Consider the following 19725-nt stretch of genomic DNA (forward strand, 5'->3'; position numbering starts at 1 on the left):
GAAATTTAGCAGGAATATACGAAATACTGTCCTCTATGCTGGTACAAAATTTAAGGGGGTTTTTCAGTAAATTTCTATAAGTTAGTAATATACTAGTTATATAGTTATTGTTTATTTGAGCAGATATCGGAATGGGACATATTTTGAGGCCTAGATTTCACCACCCAGATTTTTTTCGGATTTTTAGGTTGGGTAGTTTCCGAAAATGAGTCATGTCTCACTTTAAGTGCGTACATTTTGATTCCTTACTCACGAACTTTACAATTTGTGCCAAAACTAATGTCAGTTTCGGAAAGTACAAATCGAGACCTTTCATTTGATGTCCTACACGACTATATCCGGTAAAAAAACTGTTTGAATCCCCTCTAAACTCCACCTAAATTTATGCCACTCGCTGTATACATGGGATTTCATAGTTCCCATCTGTCCACCAAATTTCATTCGGATCGTTTTAGCCGTTTTGGAGAGATGGTGTGACAGGCAGACAGACAGACATTGTTTTACACAAAACCTTAAAAACAAGCTTTATTACTTCAAATGCTAATTTGTCTGACAGCTGACATTTAACCCAAAAAAATCGCTAGACCTTGATCCAGCTTTGCAAATCTATACTTTCCTTCTATCAACTCCCTATTTCGACACTACGAAAATATTTTATACAAGCAACTCCACTGTCATAATCGGAAACGAATACTTCCCTAGCAATCCCTTGACACAAAAGGATACATTCAACAAGCACCACACCGAGGTATTAGAAACTCGCGTGTATATCGTTGTTTCAGAGAAGCGATAAGCAAATATTCTTGCATTAAGAACTATGCCATTCAAAGAATTATACTCACCATTACCGCAATCAATACGAAGAAAATCCCATTTGTTATACATTACGATCAGCACAAAATATTTGCATCAGAGACGAGACCGCAACAAATACAATATCTTCAAGTTGAAATATACACACAAACACGCACTAGAAAAAACACAGAACTTTCACCAGAAATTTTGAATTTTTTTAAAATATTATCTTTTTTGAATATGAATAAATATATCTAAGTTCCAAAAATATTGCAAACAAAGTGTGATTGACGTACTAATCATGAGCGACTTGGAATACAAGGATCATGTCAACGAAGGGCGACAGACTCCCGAACTGCACAGGCGATATACACTCGCTAAGAATTTTTTCAATTTTTCTAACTTCAGAATACTGGAAAACCAACAACATTAAAAGATTCGATCTTATGACAATTTATCAAAATTTTCTCTTTATTTGTCACTTTTTTTAAGACAAAATAATTATAAATTTTATATTTTTAAGCACATTTTCGTTTAGCATCTTCTCCACTTAATATAAAACTTCTACTGACAGCAACGAAATGCGACTGTTAACATGTGAACCTTATAACACAAAACTGGAAGAATATAAAATCGAAATGATGAAGCGATTCTTCTGGTCACAGAATTACATTCAAAAATTAAATAGACTTTATTAAGAATATCAGATAAAATCGTTAACGATTATCGCACAATAGCTGATGAATTTTTTAACTCATTTCCTTTTTTCCCGCTCGCTTTATGTACTTTGAAAAGACTCTAAACCGTCGTATAATGAGCTTTACAATGCACTGAAAGATAAATATAAAACATAAGATTGTTAAGTATATTACAATAAACTCCATGCGTTTAGCTAAAGCCAGTGGTTCCCAACGTTTTCGCCAATACAGATACTAAATTAGATTCGGAGTCGGCTCGAAGACCGAATACTTTGAACAGTCTAAGCAAACTTAACCTCATAAGACATGTTAGAAATCGGACAGTCTTGAGATCAAGGAAGCAGAGAACTTGCTACTACGCCTCGAAAAGCGAAATTACGAAACAGTCCCACCCTACACCATTCTCCGTACTGACGACAACGTTAGCAACCACTAATAAACATTTCTATAGACAATTACGTCCACCGCGAATAATTAGCCAACAGCTAGGCCTATTAATATTACCTATAAATTCCGACACTGGATCATTGTCGCCTTCGCCTCGCATGGAGCCTGTTATCTCCTCATTCTCCACCATCGGTAAGAAAAGCTGAACGAATTCCTGCGAGTATGGATGCGTGATAGTTTCTAATACCTGAAATTCATCAAGACAAAATTAGCATCATCATCCGCTCAGTATAAATTATATGAATATTCTCCGTTAAATATTTGCATTTTATCTAAATTGGCATTATTGCAAATACAGCAGATACGTGTCCATTATATCACGAGAGGAATAGATAAAAACTGTGTCCGCACTGATTTCACGCTTGTAACCGTGATTAGGCAATGTCAATGCTGCAAATGCTGATAAAGTAAAACATATCTGGGAACTTTGATACTATTTCTGCGTAGAGGCAACCAGTTCACCTCGAGGTGATGTTTTCAGATGAAACGCATCGCCCGATTCGAACACCTTCTGGAGCTGTTTATGTGTTTATTTACAAGACAACTTGACTAATTTGGGAAAAGCACGCCGCCAAGTAATTGTTTGTTTGGAAATGGCCTTTTTAGGCTGTAGTAGGTTTCCTGAAAAATTTTCGACTCTGGTGACGTACCATTCCATTCAACACCCAAAGCGATTGTTCTTTGGGAGCAAAGTTTTTGAGTATCTTGAAGATAGCGCGTATGGCGTTGAATTCATGTTTCGGTGTCTTTCGCAATAGCAAACAGATGATGAACTAAACGCCACATTTCAGATGCATTAAATTTGCATATGAAACCGGTTCCGCCGGTGCAGTCTATTCTGTGTTTGAGTATTTCAAAACATTTAAATTCTTGCTTATCTAGCAATGCAAATAAAGTAAAAAATTAAAATATTAACAATAAATGAGTCCCCATAATTATGGAAAAATATTATGCACATACACAGAATACAGAATGCACGACACACATTATAACTTTGCATATTTAAATCAATTAATACTCAACTATCTGCATAATTATCCTCGAAACCAATGTTCCCAATTATGCATTTTGCTCGGAGATGATCAGGAATAGCGATAAGCAGATGAAATTAGCATAATTAACACATTTTTAGTAAAAACAAGTCGAAAACCGGAAGTTCGGCATTTCAGGTATGAAAGGTTTGGTGTATTTCCACACAACTGTCCTATTTGTAAAAAACTCATAATATATGTGCATTTACTGTATTGCATTATTAACATTCTGTACCTCGCATTACAGTAAATTTGTATCAGCTAAACAAATTTCACCTACCATACTAAATAGTAGGAATTTCAACCGAAATTTTCCATATAATGTCCCAGCCTACATCTATGTTACTTGCAAAAGTACGGCCCTAGGAAAAGGTGATTGCATTTCCAGATTGTAGACAGAGCAGCAAAAACGGATCTAGCGCTATTAATGCGTCGGGCAACATCCAGCTCGGTGCCACCGTCCACAGAAACCATGCTTCCTAGATATAAAAGTTGGTCGACGCCTTCAATGCTCTCCCCATTAATGCAGATAGAGAGAGTGCGATGACCCGTCAGACTGTGAACCTTGGTTTTGTTGGTGTTATCTGTAAACCAACTCTACTTGTCTCTATTTCCAAATCCAGAGCCATTTGGCCAAGGTCCATGACCTGGTGAGGGAGCAAACAAATGAAATCAGCGTAGTCGAGGTGTTTGAGGAAAAATGTTATTGTCCATTGAATTCTTACAAGTCCTTCGGGCACAGCAATATGAAGACCGTCACCGACAACAAGAAAAATAATATCGATGACAGGAAAAAACCCTGCCAAACTCCTCCAAGATTTTACCTCCATGCAGCACGTGACATTTTGGGATAACATAACTGATAATGGCTATTAGTTTCTACGGAAAGCCCCTCATGCGTAGAGCACTCCAGATACATTCCCTGTTCACGTTATCAAAAACTTTTTCAAAATCGATGAAGAGCAGGTGCAGCGAAGAACTAAACTCGCACACTACTCCAAAATGATCCATAGGACGTTGATGTGGTCAATGCAAGAAGATCCGGAGCGGAAATCAGCCTGCTCTGTCGATCAAGCTTTCGAGATGTTCTTTGATGCCTTCCAGGATTATGTTAGCTATTATCCTCGCGACATCAGGCAGCATGCAAACACAGCTTCAATTGTCACACTCAAATCCGGTGCCCTTCTTTGAAATCTTAACGGTCATCTCCTTCCACTCTCTGGGAAAGGTCTCAGATTCCCAAGATTCCCGAATGGGTGGAAGTAGCAGATTTGCAGTAACTGAAGGCGCAGCGATAAATAATATTGATGGTCGAAATGATTTCTCTTGGGGGAACAATCTGTATCCGGGTATTATAGTGACTAGCTATTTCATCCACAAGAGGAAAAACCTCATCGGATGTGATAGATTAAGAATCGTGGTGAAGTGTTATTTCCACCTCTTCAGTTGCTCGTCGCCGTAGATAAAAACTCGACTGTTGAGAACCATCGAAAGATTTGCGACCACTTGCTAGCTCTTTCGTGACGCGGCTTACACTTTTGGAATCATTGCATTCTGCGTCATCCTCCGCAGCGGTCAATAGAGCCTTCAACCCTTTTAGTTCATCAACCCGCTTCTACGATTCCGCAGTCAGCCAGGTCTCATGACACAACTTCGACACGTGGCCAATGAATTGTGTAGCACCCGAGAAAATACCATATTTTATAGCAGCCTAATGCTCATCGATATTCTTACGCAAGTTACTCAGCCTGATCAGCAAGATAACTCTCCCGCTGTCGAGCGACAGCTGAATCATATAAGCGTTCGATGCTGAATTAGGGGTATCGCGGTTCTTCAACCCTGCGAGAATTGGCGGCCGCAACACGCAATCGAACGTAAGCGACCATCAGATGGTGATCCCTTTCGAAGCCGATGTCAGCGCCTCTCTAGTTAAGCATATCAAGGAGGCAACTCCCAAGTCTACTATTGATCGCAAAGTGGTCAATCTGATTGCTCGTACGGTGTAGGTCAGGTGAAACACAACTGAATCTATGGTAGGCTCTGTGTCAAAAGTTTCCATTGGTGCGAAGCATTGTACAATTATGATACTCGTTAAGCTGGAATGTTAGAAGCCTTTCAGAAACCCAGGTGAAGAGAGCGCGCCTTACGGTAAAAGTCAGAAACAATCCGACAGCAGGTTTCTTTCTGTTACCACTTGGCTTCCCAGAGTACAAAAGCACATTGCCGCAAGAGGAAGAAGAGTAATCTCCAGAGTTCCACATCTTACTTCCCTTAACCCCAGATTGTCCAGCTTATATCGTTGGAATTCCCCCTGAAGGTGGAGAAAACGAGCATTCTGAGGACCCTCGCAATCGTTGTTGAGGAGCGTGCGCACATTCCAGAAACTAATCATAGTCCGCATTTAATAGCCAAAGGTCGTAGTCGTAGGGTCAGTTCCTACCCGAGGCGTTGTTAAGGTTTCGGTAGCAATAAAGTTTCAAAATTTGCAGGTTGCTAGCCCACAAATTTCTATCCCTTTTAGTCGCCTCTTACAAGAAGCAAGGAAGACTTTGAGTGTATTCTTAAGCCTCAACACACAGGGCTAAAAAAATATAGTAATATACCATGTCCGGATGGCTCAAGTGGCTAGAACGCTACGCTGTCGTGGCGGAAGTCGCGGTTCAAATCTCACTGGTGGTAGAGGAATTTGTCATCGTGACTGGATGTCGACTCAGTTGTGAATGAGTACCTAACTTAAATCAGGATAATAATGTCGGGCAAGCGCAATGCTGACCACATTGCCTCTTACAATGTACAGTAGTGTACCGTTGCGGTCTTAAATGAAGTATTCCAACAGTCTTCAAAGCTCTGATCCAATTGGATTGCTGCACCAACGATTGTTGTTATAATATACCATTATTAACTTTATTTGAACGATACGGGAGATAGTTTGATGCCACAATACCAAAAAGAGGCAGCTTCGTAACAACCATATATTAACCCTGTTCGAATCCCACACGGCCCCGTCCTTCTCACACCCCTCTTCCCTATATTTACAGCGCAAACCTTTAAGCCCATTCCCAACTACGACCTATCATCATCCTTCAATATTCCGATGACGTTCTCGTCTGTACCACCACGAATGATATTGCTTACGATAAGGCTCTTCTGAAATAATACTTGGACAAACTTTTCCGTGGAGAATTCCACCACTCGTTGCAGTAGAACCTCTGAATCAACCAAAACATTTCTGTCACCCTTCCCGACAATTACCTAATTGAAAAGTCACATAATTCCCACCAAATCATTATCAAACCCGCCAAAAGACTACTTTACGGCAGCCACCCTTCCCTTCGAAAAGGCAACCAGTTTTATCCTCCGAGGACTTGATTGCTCTTTTTGGCCCAAAAAATTGCTTAAGAACTGCAAGTACAGGAAACGATCACCTTTATCAAAAAGCAAAAAAAAAAAATTAACTTTTCTTGAATCCCGAAAAAATTTGTTAATCAATACCTGCTTATTTTCAATTTGTTCGAAGCGAAACAATTGTATTTAGTTAGAAAAACCAAGAAAAAGTAGCTTTTTTTGCCATCAAAGGAAAGTTTAGTCTTTTTTTGGTTCCGCCTACAATACGCAGATGATCTGATCCTTTGCAAGTCCATCAAAAACATTGCCCTCGGGGAATCTCGTCTGAATACCTATTTTGACGAGCTTTGCCAATACTTTACCCATTGGAAATTATTCGTTACTCCTCAGAAGTGTGAAACAGCTGTATTTCGCGGCAAAATGAGGATCACGCCGAAAATAAGGAGAGACTTTGCCGTCCTCTCACTCAAAATCCATGACACGCCCATTCCAACGAATAAAATCACCTACCTAGGGGTGACAACGAATTTCCTTCTCGCCCACGTACCTCATTTTCCGAAAGCACCGAACCGTGTAAGCAGTGCCCGCAAATCCCTGCATCCCGTCCTAAAATACAGAGCCCCAACGGCCCAGAAAACAAAAAAAAAACAGCTTATCAGATCTCCCCTCATTTTTGGCTTCATATTCTGGTCCGAAAGTTCCAAGTCCCAAATAGAGACGCTCCGCCTCAAAAAACAGAAGATCCTCGGCCAGTGCTCTAAGATCTATAAGAATGAAGACCTTTCCAATAATATTTCGTATCAAAATCTCAAATCCAAATCCTACATGATTCCTGACAAACGTTCCGCATCGACACTGTCCTCGGCGGTCACGCCATTCATTTCCTAACTAAATGTCAGATATACCCCAATCCAGTTATTCTTCAGGTCATGGAGATTGAAAACGTTGAAGACGTACGCATCTATACCCTCAATTCCTTATTGTAAGGACAATCCCAAAACTGCCTCTTCGACTCCCAGTCTATATTTACAAGACCTACCCATCCTTAGTATCAATCCCTAGCTCCTAATCCATTACCCCTCCTGCATGTATTCCATCCCACGCCCTGTCATTAATTCTATCTCTGTTACCAATCAAAACTTTATTAAAACGTGAAAAATTGGAGGTTTTTTCTGAATTTTCCTTCAAAATATCTTGTAACAACTCCGTTAGTTTAGTCTTCAGATTATCCTTTAGATTTGCAATAGTATGCCTTTTAAGGTATTCCGCTAAGTTAGTTATCGTTTCAATGTTAATTATAAGGAGTAAATAAAGTATTGTTTTTAGGAGCAACTTTGGTTCTTCGCCAAACAGAAACTTGCTCTCAATCCCCAAAAGTGTCTGACCATCATCTTTGTTCGGATGTTCGGTTATTGCAACACAGCGTGCATTTCGGAATCGCTTTAATTTAGCCCCGTTGGCTCCCGTCCCAGACCGGAAATCAATTGTTACATGGGTCACTACATTCAGACAAACTGCAAGTGCAACAAAAGGAAGAACTGGAGTCCCTCAGCGCGTTAGATCACCTAAGAACATTGAAGCAGTGAAAGCGTCAATGTTGCGATCGCCACGGCGTTCTGCGCGCAAACACGCATCTGCCCTTGGACTATCCGATCGTTCTGTGAGAAGAATTCTTCGTGATGATCTTCATTTTCATCCCTATAAGATGGCGATAGTGCAGGAACTTTCAGAACGTTACTTCGATTCTCGGATGAATGCGTGTGAGCTTCTTCTTGATGTCGTTCCCGAGGGTGCTATTGTTTTTTTTAGCGATGAAGCCCATTTTCATTTGTGTGGGTCGGTTAACAAACAAAACATGCGCTACTGGGCTGACACCAACCCTCGAGAATTGCATCAAAAGCCTTTGCATTCACTCAAAGACACAGTGTGGTGTGCAATTTCCTCAGCTGGAATTATTGGTCCCTGGTTTTCTGAGGAAAATGAGGTTACAGTGACAGTGAATTCGGACCGGTATGTAAACATGCTACAGAATTTTTTTTTTCCCACGGCTAGAAAATTTGGATTTGGGGGACACTTGGTTCCAACAAGACGGTGCAACAGCACACACTTCAAGGGCATCGATGGCTGTTTTGAGGGAACACTTTCCAGAGCGCCTTATTTCAATTAGAGGCGATTTGGAATGGCCGGCACGCTCTCCCGATTTGTCCCCTTGTGATTTTTTTCTATGAGGTTTTTTGAAATCCCGTGTTTATGTGAACCGTCCAAGAACCCTACAAGATTTGAAGACCAACATCCAAGAAGAAATTGCCAACATAACACCTGCTATGCTAACAAGAGTCATGACAAACGCCAGAAATCGGTTTATGCAATGTATGGAGAATGGGGGACGTCACCTAACAGATTTGATCTTCAAAACAATGTAAATAAAAACTTTAGACATGTACCTACATTATAAAAAATAAATAAATATTTTCCGATGCATACAATAGTTTTTATTGAGTTTTGAAAAAAGGAAGTTATGCTGCCGCACCCTGTAGATGAAATCCCTAGTCACCGTAATAGGCCGATAGGGCCTGCCCCTCCAAACGAAAGAAAAATGATTTCGGTCATCCATGTACTCAAATGAAGTAAAACCACTGGGCTTGACGGCCTCCCCACAGAGTTATTTATCGCTGCACCTGCAGTCTCTGCAGATATGTTACTTCCACTAGGACGGAAATCGTGGGAATTAGTAGTTGCAGAGACTTTTGGAAGGCAATCACCTACGAGACGTAAGTCCCCAAGGTAAACACAACAAACGACTAGCTCTGGTGATATCCTACCAAGAAAAAAAACTCTACTCTACAAAGTGGCAAATTGAATTTAGGCTCAGGAATGCTTGATTCCGGGGGAGAAAAGCCGTGAAACCTCGAAATAGAAGGGTGAAGGCAAGTGTTCGTGGAGCCTAGCCGGGAATAAAGTTGAGAATCTATTGCTTCTCTATCAAACACAACAGAACGAAGTTGTGAGTCGAAATAAGCTATCTTTCACAGATCCAAGGAACCTGTAATTAAGATAGTTGAGACCTGAATCTAGAAAGCGTTGGGCCCCACGTTGGGCGCCATTTTTTTCTTACAACATGTGTGCAGAATAACTTCCGCTCACAGTGCATATGTACGGAGAAACACCTCTGTGCTAGTCAAACACGTAAATTTTGTAGAATGACACGTGAGGAATCGAGCACCCCGATGGAGCTTCAGTATTTGCGGTCACGGTCAATTTCGCCAACTTTTTAGGTTTTTGGGATAGCTGTTTCTTGTTGTTGATGTTTTAAAAGGAACTACCACAAAACAACTAGTAATTAAATGGTCCCACACGTGTTGGCGTGGAATTAATTATGTTTTCAGATATTCCTCAGGAATTTTGTTTCAAGTGTGAAGTATCGCGTTTCAAAATTCCTGAATGATCTTCAGCTGCACCGTGGTGCTTCAAGTAATTCCAAATATGTTCAATTGGATCGATGTCAGTGTTGGATTTTAATACCAAAAGCACTAAATGAAGTTCATTCATTCATTTTTAACAAAAAATCAAACGAAGCTAATATTTGGCAATATCACATTATGCTGCATGGCAAAATGAAAGAAAAAATGAACTATGAGGTTACGCTGTTTACCGGCATTTCGTAAAATAGTTCAAAAACCCAATAAAATCGCGAGAACAAAGTACGACCCACCGCGGAAGCTGGAAGCTCGAAAACAATGCGATGTCATTCACTTAGAAGTCCGTTCAAAAACGCCACGACATTTAAAAAGGATATTACAACATGCGACATGAGTGGGCAGGTTCACTTTTAGAGCATACGCACATTATGGGCAGCAAAGTTTCACAGTCCACGATATACATATGTACATAGGTATGCCACAAAATACAGAAACAGCAGAGGTAACAGTCTATTCTTTTTGCTTGAACCTAAGTACGCTCACATAAAAGTACTACTTAGTAACTTTTAGTCACATTTTTTAATACCATAATTTTCCCGCTTCCGACAATACTAACCAGTCAGGACTCGGTGGAGACCAATCCAAAATATAAGTCCCTTAGCTTTGTAAATACGCAGCTCTTGATTGTCTATAATCTTTTGGTACTGTATAAGGGTAACTTATTTTCTTAAACCTATTAATTGGTGGTAATAATTGGCCATTGCCACAGTATGCGCTGGGGCCTTATCGTGTTGGAAATTGAGTTCATATTTTGCTACAAGCATATCAACAATTGAATTGAAAAGATTTTCTTCTGTAAATAAATAATATTTTTTGTTGAGGATGCTGGGAGTCCTAAGTCCGCACCAACTTAGTGACGAACCGAACCACTTGGGGAGCAACTTACTCCCTCTTTTGTAGTTCCCGGACTCCTCTGTTTTTGAGTTAAATCCAAGTTTACAAAAAAAGGCAAAAAGTTGACTGACGGTTTCGTCCAGGGCGGAGGCAACTACCGACCGGTCCGTCGCTAAGTGGGTGCGGACTTAGGACTCCCAGCATCCTCAACAAAAAATATTATTTATTTACATCGACCTGGTTTAGGTCTAGACTGATGACGGATTTCACTTAAATATAATTCGTACCCATTACGTATTTGCGATTATATTTAAGTGGAGCATTTTCCATCTATCGTCACTTTTGGTCACGCTACTCCCAGGGCAGAGGTGAGGCAGCGTCTGATGAGTTGCCTCTGCCCTGGAGGAAACCGGCAGTCAACTTTTTGCCTTTTTTTTAACATTACATATTCAGAGGCAATACACAAAATCGTTTTCTATTACTCTCTTATTTTTAACGTTGGCGACACAAACATCAGCTTGCCATCAATCATTGGTGGGAGTCATCGTGGGTCGTAGAGATAAAACATCGTTAACTCGCCGGGACTCAGTGCTAAAATGCGCTTTAACTCCTTCCAGGACTTCCCAAGACCGCCGCAATCCTTCTCTACTGTCCTACGACAAGTGCCCTTGTCCCTACCTGCATCACGTAGCCAGTAAGAGAATTGTCCTTAATTGTGACCTATCCATTGCCACTTCCTCCTTACTACATCGTCCACGAGTAACTGGCCTTTGTGCTGACCAAGCTCTTTGTTCGAAATGGTATCAGGCCGGCATACCCCACAGACAAGTGTTCACGATAACTTGGGGCTTTTAGTAACAGTGAGGGGCACTTTCCATGTGCTACTCCCATATAGCAGCACAGAAAAAACATTAGCACTAAACACAGCAACTTAATGTTTTAGTTATTTCAAATAACTGCATTTCCAGATTTTAAACAAGGCAGCGAAATCGGATCTAGCGCTATTAATGCATCGAACGTCGGCGATAGAAACCACGTTTCCTAGATTTGCAAATTGATCGACGCCTGCAATATGCTGTTCATTAAAGCAGATAGGAAAAGTGAGATGAACCGTCAGACTGAAAATCTTGATCTTGTTGGTGTTTACCTTCAGTCCGACTGTATTTACCACTCTTTCCGAATTCAAAGCCATTTAGCCAAGGTGCGGTGAAATGTTATTAGCGTAATTGAGGTATTGGAAGAAAAACATCGTGGTCCATTGAACTTCTTCATGTCCTCCAGATGAAGGCACGTGAAGAACGTCGCTGATAACAAGAAGAAATAATATCGGTGACAACATGCAATACTAGCGGACTCCGCTTTGGACCTCAACATTTTTCTGAGATTTTACTTCGATGGAACACGTGATATTTTGCACCATCACATATTGCTAGTTTCTCCGGAATGTCCCTCTTGTGTAGGACACGGCAGATACACAAATTTTGTGAAATCTACGCGCACTGTTCAAAAATGATCCGCAAGGTATTGATGCGGTCAATACAGGAGGATCGAAAGTGGTAGCCAGCCTGCTCGGCCAATTAATACTTCGAGGTGTTTTTTGATATTATATTTGCGACGGCAGCGAGCACGCAAATGTCCCTCCACTTGTCACACCCTCGTTTGGATTCTTAAGGATCACCCCTTCTTCTTCCAATCTCTGGGAAAGCTCTTGGAGCAGGCAGAGCCGCGCTGGAGGGCGCTCCGGGGGGTGGTAGTGTCACAGCTGACACCTTCGTAAATTCAGTGATGAACCTGATAACAACGGCGTGTGAGGCTTCCATGCCCCGGAGGGGCCCCAGGTGCGACAAGCCCTCTATGTCCTGGTTGATGGCAGAAATTGCCTACCTACGGAGGGAGTGTCATAAGCTCCGCCGTTTAGCACAACATTTGCACGCCAACGAGTAGGCATGCGCCATAAATGCACAGTATAGATCAGCAAAAAGGACCCTCTGCAGCGCTATAAATAAAAGCAAAGCTCACAGCTGGCGGAACCTTGTCAACAAGGTGAATGAGGACCCGTGGAGACTTGGTTATAAGCTTGTCACCCGGAAAATCGGGGCTCTGCGGAGGTCTTGCGTACTAAGTACCGACCAGATGGCCGCATTGTGCGGGCATTGTTCCCTACACATCCTGTACAGGTTGATATCAATAACGCGGAAAGCGTCGAGGATTGCCCTCTTTTCGCAATGAGCGAGCTCGAAAAGCGGTTCTCACTATGAAAAGCAAGAAGGCGCCAGGTCCTGATGGCATCACGGCGGAAGTTTACAAATTGCTGTTCCGCCAAGGGCTAGAATTGCTACTTGAGGCGTTCAACGCTTGCTTGAAGAAGGGCATTTTTCCTTATCACTAGAAAGTGGCCAGACTCGCGCTGATCAGCAAGGGTAAAGGAAACCCGAAGCTCCCGTCTGCACCCCGACCGCTGTATCTCTTTGACACGGCTTGGAAAGTGCTCGAGAAGTTCATCAGAAGTAGACTCGCTGAAGCGATCTGCGCTGGCGGGGACTTATCCCCAAGGCGGTTCGGATTCAGAACAGGGAGATTCACAGTAGATGCTATTATGGAGGTCGTAGATGCGGTTCATCGAGCTGAGGCACACAGCCGCCTGTCTCGACGGATAGTGCTGCTCATAACGCTTGATGTCAGAAATGCTTTCAATTCCGTAAGATGGACAGATATGCTAGGCACACTAGAAAACTCATTTCACGTGCCAAGCTATCTCTCGCGGATATTGAGGGATTCTCTGAAAGATCGCTCCCTGCTCTATGAGACGCTAGAGGCCCAAAGCAGAATGGAAATCAAGTCGAGAGTAGTACAGGGATCCATCCTAGGGCCGGACCTCTGGAACGCTTCTTATGATACTCTGCTGAGACTCGATATGCCCGAAGAGTCGTACCTGGTCGGTTATGCCGACAATGTCGCGACACTTGTTGCCGGTAGCACTGTTGAACAGGCGCAAAGCAGACTTGGCGTATTGATGCGACGGATAAGCGGATGAATGACTGCTCACGGTTTCAGCCTTGCGCTGGAAAAAACGGAAGTAGTCGTCTTGACTGAAAGGAGAATCCCGACCTTGCGTCCCATATCGATCGGCGAGTTAACTATAGAGTCAAAACCAGCGGTTAAATAATAATAATCGTTGGCACAACAATCCATATTGGATCAGGGCCTTGAAGTGTGTTAGAGTACTTCATTCAAGACCGTAACGGTACACTACAGAATACTGTAGGAGGCAATGTGGTCAGCATTACGCTCGCCCGCGATTATTACCCTGATTTGACTCAGGTACTCATTCACAGCTGAGTCGACTGGTATCCTACGTCAAATCACGATACAAACCCCACTGCCGCCAGCGAGATTTGAACCGCGACCTTCCTTACGACAGCCTTGTGCTCTGACCACTCAGCTATCCGGGCAACGGTTAAATACCTTGGTTTAATGTTCGACCCGAAGATGAGCTTCTTCGCGCAAATCAAAACAACAACGGACATTGCTGCAGCTGGAGTCGCGCCCTTGAGTCGGCTAATGGCGAGTGTTGGGGGCCCTATTAGGCCCTATTAGACGTCTCCTTATGAGAGCAACGCAATCAGTTCTGCTCTACGGCGCGGAGGCATGGGCTGAGGCCCTTGACAATGGAGTGCCTCGTAAGCGCCTTGCTCAAATGCAGAGGCGGAGAGCTTTACGAGTGGCGTCTGCTTATTGCACCGTCTCCGAACCGGCTGTGATGGTGATTGCGGGAGTGATCTCCGTTGCCCTCCTTGCCAAGGAGCGTAAAGCTATCTACCACCGTAAGGGCGAGAACTTAAGAGAGGTGGTTGCCCGCGAAGAATGTCAAAGTACCCTTACCGAGTGGCAACTTTCTTGGCAAAATGAGCCAAGGAGCAGATGGACTGCGCGGCTCATCGACAATTTAGACTCGTGGTTGAACCGAACGCACAGTGAGATTGATTACTTCCTTACCCAACTTCTAAGCGAGCATGGAGGTTTTCAGTCTTACCTGCACAGGATTGGGAAGGCGCGTTCTCCTGACTGTGTGTTTTGCAATGGAGAGGCGGACGACGCTGAACACACCTTTTTCTCTTGCGAGAGGTGGGACAGCTTTCTTCAGCAGCTTTATGCAGACACAGTGGAGCTCTCTCCAGACAACATTGTCAGAGAGATACTGAAGAGCGCTTGCAGCTGGAATCGTATTGCGCATTACGTTCGGGTTCTTCTTATTGCGAAGCAGGTTGAACTCGACCGGCGGAGGGATCGGACGGTAAGTTCCCTGAACTGACAGCTCCCTTCTTCCCCTCCCCTCCCATTGGTGAAAAGAATTTCTTGACTTGAAGGCTCCCAAAGCCGGGAGAGCGGGAGGGCTAGCCCGAAGTAATGTGTCAAACGATTCCAGGCTAGTTCTCTGATGATAGGGAGGTGTTTAGTTCGTAGTCCGACAGCATGCTGTTGCGGGAGTCCAATACTATGTGCGTAAACGCATTCACCTACCCTACTCCCAACAAAAAAAAAATCTCTGGGAAAAATCTCGAATTCCAAAAATTTCCGTACGAGTGGAAATAACAGATCTGCAGAAACTCTAAATGTAGCGATAAATAACTTTGCGAAAAGACTATCAAGCGCAACGCATTGAACGCTAAATTGCGTATTTCACAGAATAATAAACCTATTGCCTATCGTATCTAGTATCTGTAAAGTACATATACCTACCTCGTCATTCAATCAAAAATATAAGCAAACTTTGCGAAATTACAGAATCTGAATGACCTTACGACAAGCTCTAACTGGTTATAGAAAGCATCGTCCTCCACTATATCAGCAACTTCTGTTGGTGAATAGTTCCGTACAATAGTGATACTCCTTAACCGGATCCGGAATCTTACCGTCACAACCCTCTCCCCGGCTCCCAGGTCAAGAGAGCGCCCCTTGCGATAGCCATCAGTAACAATCCGATACAGGATTCGCGTCTACTACCACTTAACTTCCAAGAGAACAAAAGCACATTGTCGCAAGAGGGGGAGAAGTATTCTTCAGAGTCGCATCATTTTACTTCGCTTCTATTGCTAAGATTCTCACTCGAGGTGGAGAAAGCGAGCATTCTGGGGACCCTCGATTCCGAAGACCAAAGGTGGTAGCCGTGAGGTTAACCCATATCCGAAGCATTGTTGACATCCCGGTAGCAGTAAAGTTACGAAATTTGTGCGCTAGCAGCATGCAAATTCCTATTCCTTTTAGTCGGACTTTCCAACAAACAGGGAAGACTTTGAGGGTATCCTGAAGCCCCAATTCATATTTACACTGCAGACTTTATCACTAGACTATTGTTCTATTCGTCAATACCAGATTATTCATTTTCAATTTAAACGATACCAAACTTACCTCTGTAACAAAATATCGAATCAACGACACATCAGTATCGCCCTTCAAGCAACACTGCTTAATGTATTTCACCACGGGAACAACACACCCACGCGTCAATAAGTTAACCATGCGATCCAGCAACATCTTTTTCATTTCCAACTGAAATCCACAATAATTACCATCCATTGGTCAACGGCGTGTCATTATACTTCTACATACCTGCACCAGAATCTCCAGCTCGTCCTGCTTTGATTCAAACAGTCGAATCAACAGACTCAAAATCGATCCATGAAGCGATGAATGCAACGAAGCAACTTCATCCAAAACTGCTAGATGAGGCGGGCAACTATCAGTGGATAACTTGAAATACGACGGCTCTGTCACGGTATTCTCAATCCACCGAATCACTCCCACCCCCACAACCGGAAAGCGAAGACAATTGTAAAGAGACTGCAGCTCAGCAATAAGCTCCTGCGATCCCTTGTTCATATTACAAATCCCGTGAGCTTTCTCAATCGCCTGGATTGTTGGCTTCAGTTCTTCTTTGTTGATATTCCGCTTCGACTGGGACCCCTTTTTGCCAGGAACGTCGCAAACACTCGATGCATACGCCAGAAGGTAAATGTATTTCGATTTGTGTTCTGGATTGATTTTCACGCCCGCTTTGAACAAGGAGTCGACCAAGAGCTCTAGGAATTGTGGATTTCGCACTAGATCAATCGGCGGAGGGTCAACGGCGGAATAGTTTCGAAACAGAACTGTTATGTCGGCAGGGTTGAGAGCGTTGCGGGATAGCATTGAGGTGAGCGCTTGGCATGCTTGAGGGTAGCCGGCTGATCCGTTGAGGGCCATTGTTATGGGTGTTACATTTTGGTTGCTGTAGGATTAAAAGATAAGGAAATTTATTATTTGGCCAAGTAAACGATGGTAACTATTTTGTTAACCCATGTTTCCCATGCATTCCAGGCTTTGAGTTGTTGGCCAAATACTTACTTATTCAATGCATATTTAGTGATCTCCTGCGCCAACCGCTTCATGTTGAATCCTCCTTTCGGCTCTTGTGACAAAACTTGTATCAAAACCTGGCTATAAACGTAAGTATGCTGCCCGTGGCACACCATCCTTGCGCATTCTTGGATAGTACCTTGAATATCCTCCGGGTTATTGAGGAACTTAATGATTGAGGTCTTCAGAACTCGCGAGAATACTTCGATTTGTTGTGCAGCTGTAGAGATGGAAGTGATTTCACTTTGGAAGCCCGCATCGGAAATAAGCTGAAATTAAACCAGTCAAGCGAATTCCGAGATTAAAGTAAGCGCAAGTTTACCTTAATGGTGAAATTCAACATCAGACAGTCAGGATACTCCTCGGCCAGTCGATAGATCAGAGAACGCCACGTATGATGGTCAATCATTTCCGTAAGCCAGTCTGGAGTTTCACCCTCCTCCGTGAAGATTGTATCAGCTTTCTTGGGGTCAAACGTTCGCAATATCATGTCTTTTAGATGGTTCTCGACCATGGCTTGGACGTCCGTGACTTTCACACCAGCCAGGATCAGCCACTCGGCCAAGAGGTTGGCCATTTGGGCGACCGCCTTATAGTTCTCCGACAAGAGATTGATGACTTGCTCTGGAGTACCTCCAGCCTGGAAGTACTTTTTCAGTTGGGTGAATATCCCGGGCTCCATAATGTAATCGGGAGTAGAAAACTTTTCCAGGCATTCTCGTAAGACTTCCTGGGGATTCTCCAGTGGTTCCTCGGCATTCTCCTTTGAGGGAAAACTTATCAAAACAGCTGCGAGACAAATTTGATGCTACAAACCTCATCGTCCCCTGGCTTGTGTCGGCCCATCCATCCTTCATCATCATATTCTTCGTCCATTGTTTTGTTATTTTACAATTGCCGGCAAATAAACACAAGTTGGCACTTCGGGCGCACAAATCACAACTCGGCTGACAATCTCTGGTAAACAAACAGCTGTCATCTTTAGTTTTCCATGTGAAATGATAGAGGCGCTACTATATATAAATAACTACTGGTTTTGTGCGGGGTTTCCCCGTCCAGTATTCGGGAGTTTTCTGAAAGGTTACGTAAAGGATGGAATAATGACGGTGAAATACGATTGTATTGTTCATACAGAAAACAGAAAAGGTAAGAGGGCTCGTATTATGAATAACGACAAGCAGTTTCGCAAGTTATGTTTCCCTAAGACTACTTATTTCTATGATTAGGGTTAGTGCATGTTTGTGTTTATTAAATCTATCTGTTGCCGTAAGAATCTACCTTTTGTTTATTTGAAAGATGTCGATGTACGAAATTTCGTTAATATCTTTTGGGCTTTCAGTTAAGTTTAATTTTTTTTGAGCAGTTTTCGTTCGTAGTGTTCCGGGGACTTCCGTACTGAAACGGGATTTCGTTTGCAAAACAAGCTCCCTTTGTCCGGAACCTTCGCATCACAGGATTGCGAAGCGTTCAATAAAAAAAGTAAATTAGGGCGAGAGAAGTTACGCTTTTAACTGAGTTAAAGATTTTATTGAGTGACTGAGGTTGTAATAGGATATAATATTGTCTTGGAACAGACGATTCTCATTATACAGGAAATGTTGCAGTTCAATCGTGATATACGGTGGTAGCTGCTTTGAAAAGATCAAATTTGATTTTTTTCTAGATCAGAATGGCATGGAAGGTTTTCCACTGAGTGGCAAAGTGTGAGGCGGCATTCAAGATCGTTTTAGGGTTTTTTTTTAAATATAATTTTAGACGTATTATCTAGCCATGTTATGTAAATAGCATGTTGTTGTAAGCCTATATAATGAAGGAGAGGAGGATTTGAGGCAACGTATTTAATACTCATCAATGATCAATGATCCGATCGGTTTTATTTGGCCTCACACATTGGTAGGGTCAGCATAGTCAGGCTTATCAATTTGGTTGAGATACCGAATTCTCTTCTGGCCGTGTACCAGAGTTGGACAAAATCAGGCAGCGGGCAGGATTACGTGATTGTAATCATAATCACAGGTCATGATTACGACTGGAATCATGTAATCGTGCAATCATAATCAGCAGTCATATGAAATTATAAGTAGCGCCTTTTGTGTTTTACAAATTATCTTAACTTTGGCTATTTAAACTTTTAATTAAACTATTGTGTTGGTTTCATTGTTAATTGAAATTATGTTTTTGTGCAAATCGGTAACAGAAAAACAAATGTCTGTACTCATTTCAGACATCAGACAGACAAATGTCTGTCTTGGGTAAAAATTTGTTCCAGAACAAACTGTTGTGTCAGATAACAATCTATGCTCGAGGTAAACAAATATCTGTGCCTATCTCAGACTTCAGACCGGCAAATGTCTGTGTCTGCCTCTGACAGTAGGTAAGCTGATGACTATGCCTGCATCCACCAAACGTTTTCACCTGCCTTGTACTTCGCGTTTCAGGCAATATATATAAACACTTGCTAGTTTCGAAAAACGCATATATATGTATGTATGCTTCGGAACTGAGAATTGAATTTACAGTACACTAACGCACGCATCTCAATTCACGATTTCGATTTGCTTCGAACACGGTCGTAGGTACGCTCACGGTACACACATATATGTTCTTAAATTAGATAAGAGATCGTTTGCTTTCAATTTAGATATACATATCTACAAGCCTGTTCGCAGCAAGCCGACATGGCGAATTGGGATGCGCACA

At 42.5% G+C, this 19725-nt stretch overlaps 2 protein-coding genes across 3 annotated transcripts in view; both read right to left on the minus strand.

The window, feature by feature from the left end:
* LOC119656521 (probable phospholipid-transporting ATPase IF) overlaps window positions 1-1230 on the minus strand; it is a 114680-nt gene extending 113450 nt beyond the window's left edge. Inside the window, exons 1-2 of one of the 2 annotated variants that reach the window (XM_038062868.1) lie at window positions 1092-1230; window positions 843-970 (exon numbers count right to left, since the gene is read on the minus strand). In XM_038062868.1, the coding sequence (XP_037918796.1) occupies window positions 843-845 (3 nt within the window). In that variant the 5' untranslated portion in view covers window positions 846-970; window positions 1092-1230. Of the gene's footprint in view, window positions 1-842 lie in introns of both variants that reach the window. The other variant, XM_038062867.1, reaches the window with a different exon arrangement.
* Window positions 1231-1237: 7 nt separating this feature from the next.
* On the minus strand, window positions 1238-17979 carry LOC119656522 (negative elongation factor D). The gene is made up of 7 exons (XM_038062870.1): window positions 17842-17979; window positions 17348-17788; window positions 17014-17294; window positions 16240-16897; window positions 16039-16179; window positions 1998-2127; window positions 1238-1625 (listed from the first exon to the last, which is right to left on the minus strand). Exons 1-7 carry the CDS (start codon window positions 17899-17901, stop codon window positions 1594-1596), a joined length of 1743 nt encoding a protein of 580 aa, XP_037918798.1. The 5' UTR covers window positions 17902-17979; the 3' UTR covers window positions 1238-1593.
* Window positions 17980-19725: the final 1746 nt, after the last annotated feature.

Source organism: Hermetia illucens, chromosome 5, assembly GCF_905115235.1.
Source record: "Hermetia illucens chromosome 5, iHerIll2.2.curated.20191125, whole genome shotgun sequence".
NCBI lineage: Eukaryota > Metazoa > Arthropoda > Insecta > Diptera > Stratiomyidae > Hermetia > Hermetia illucens.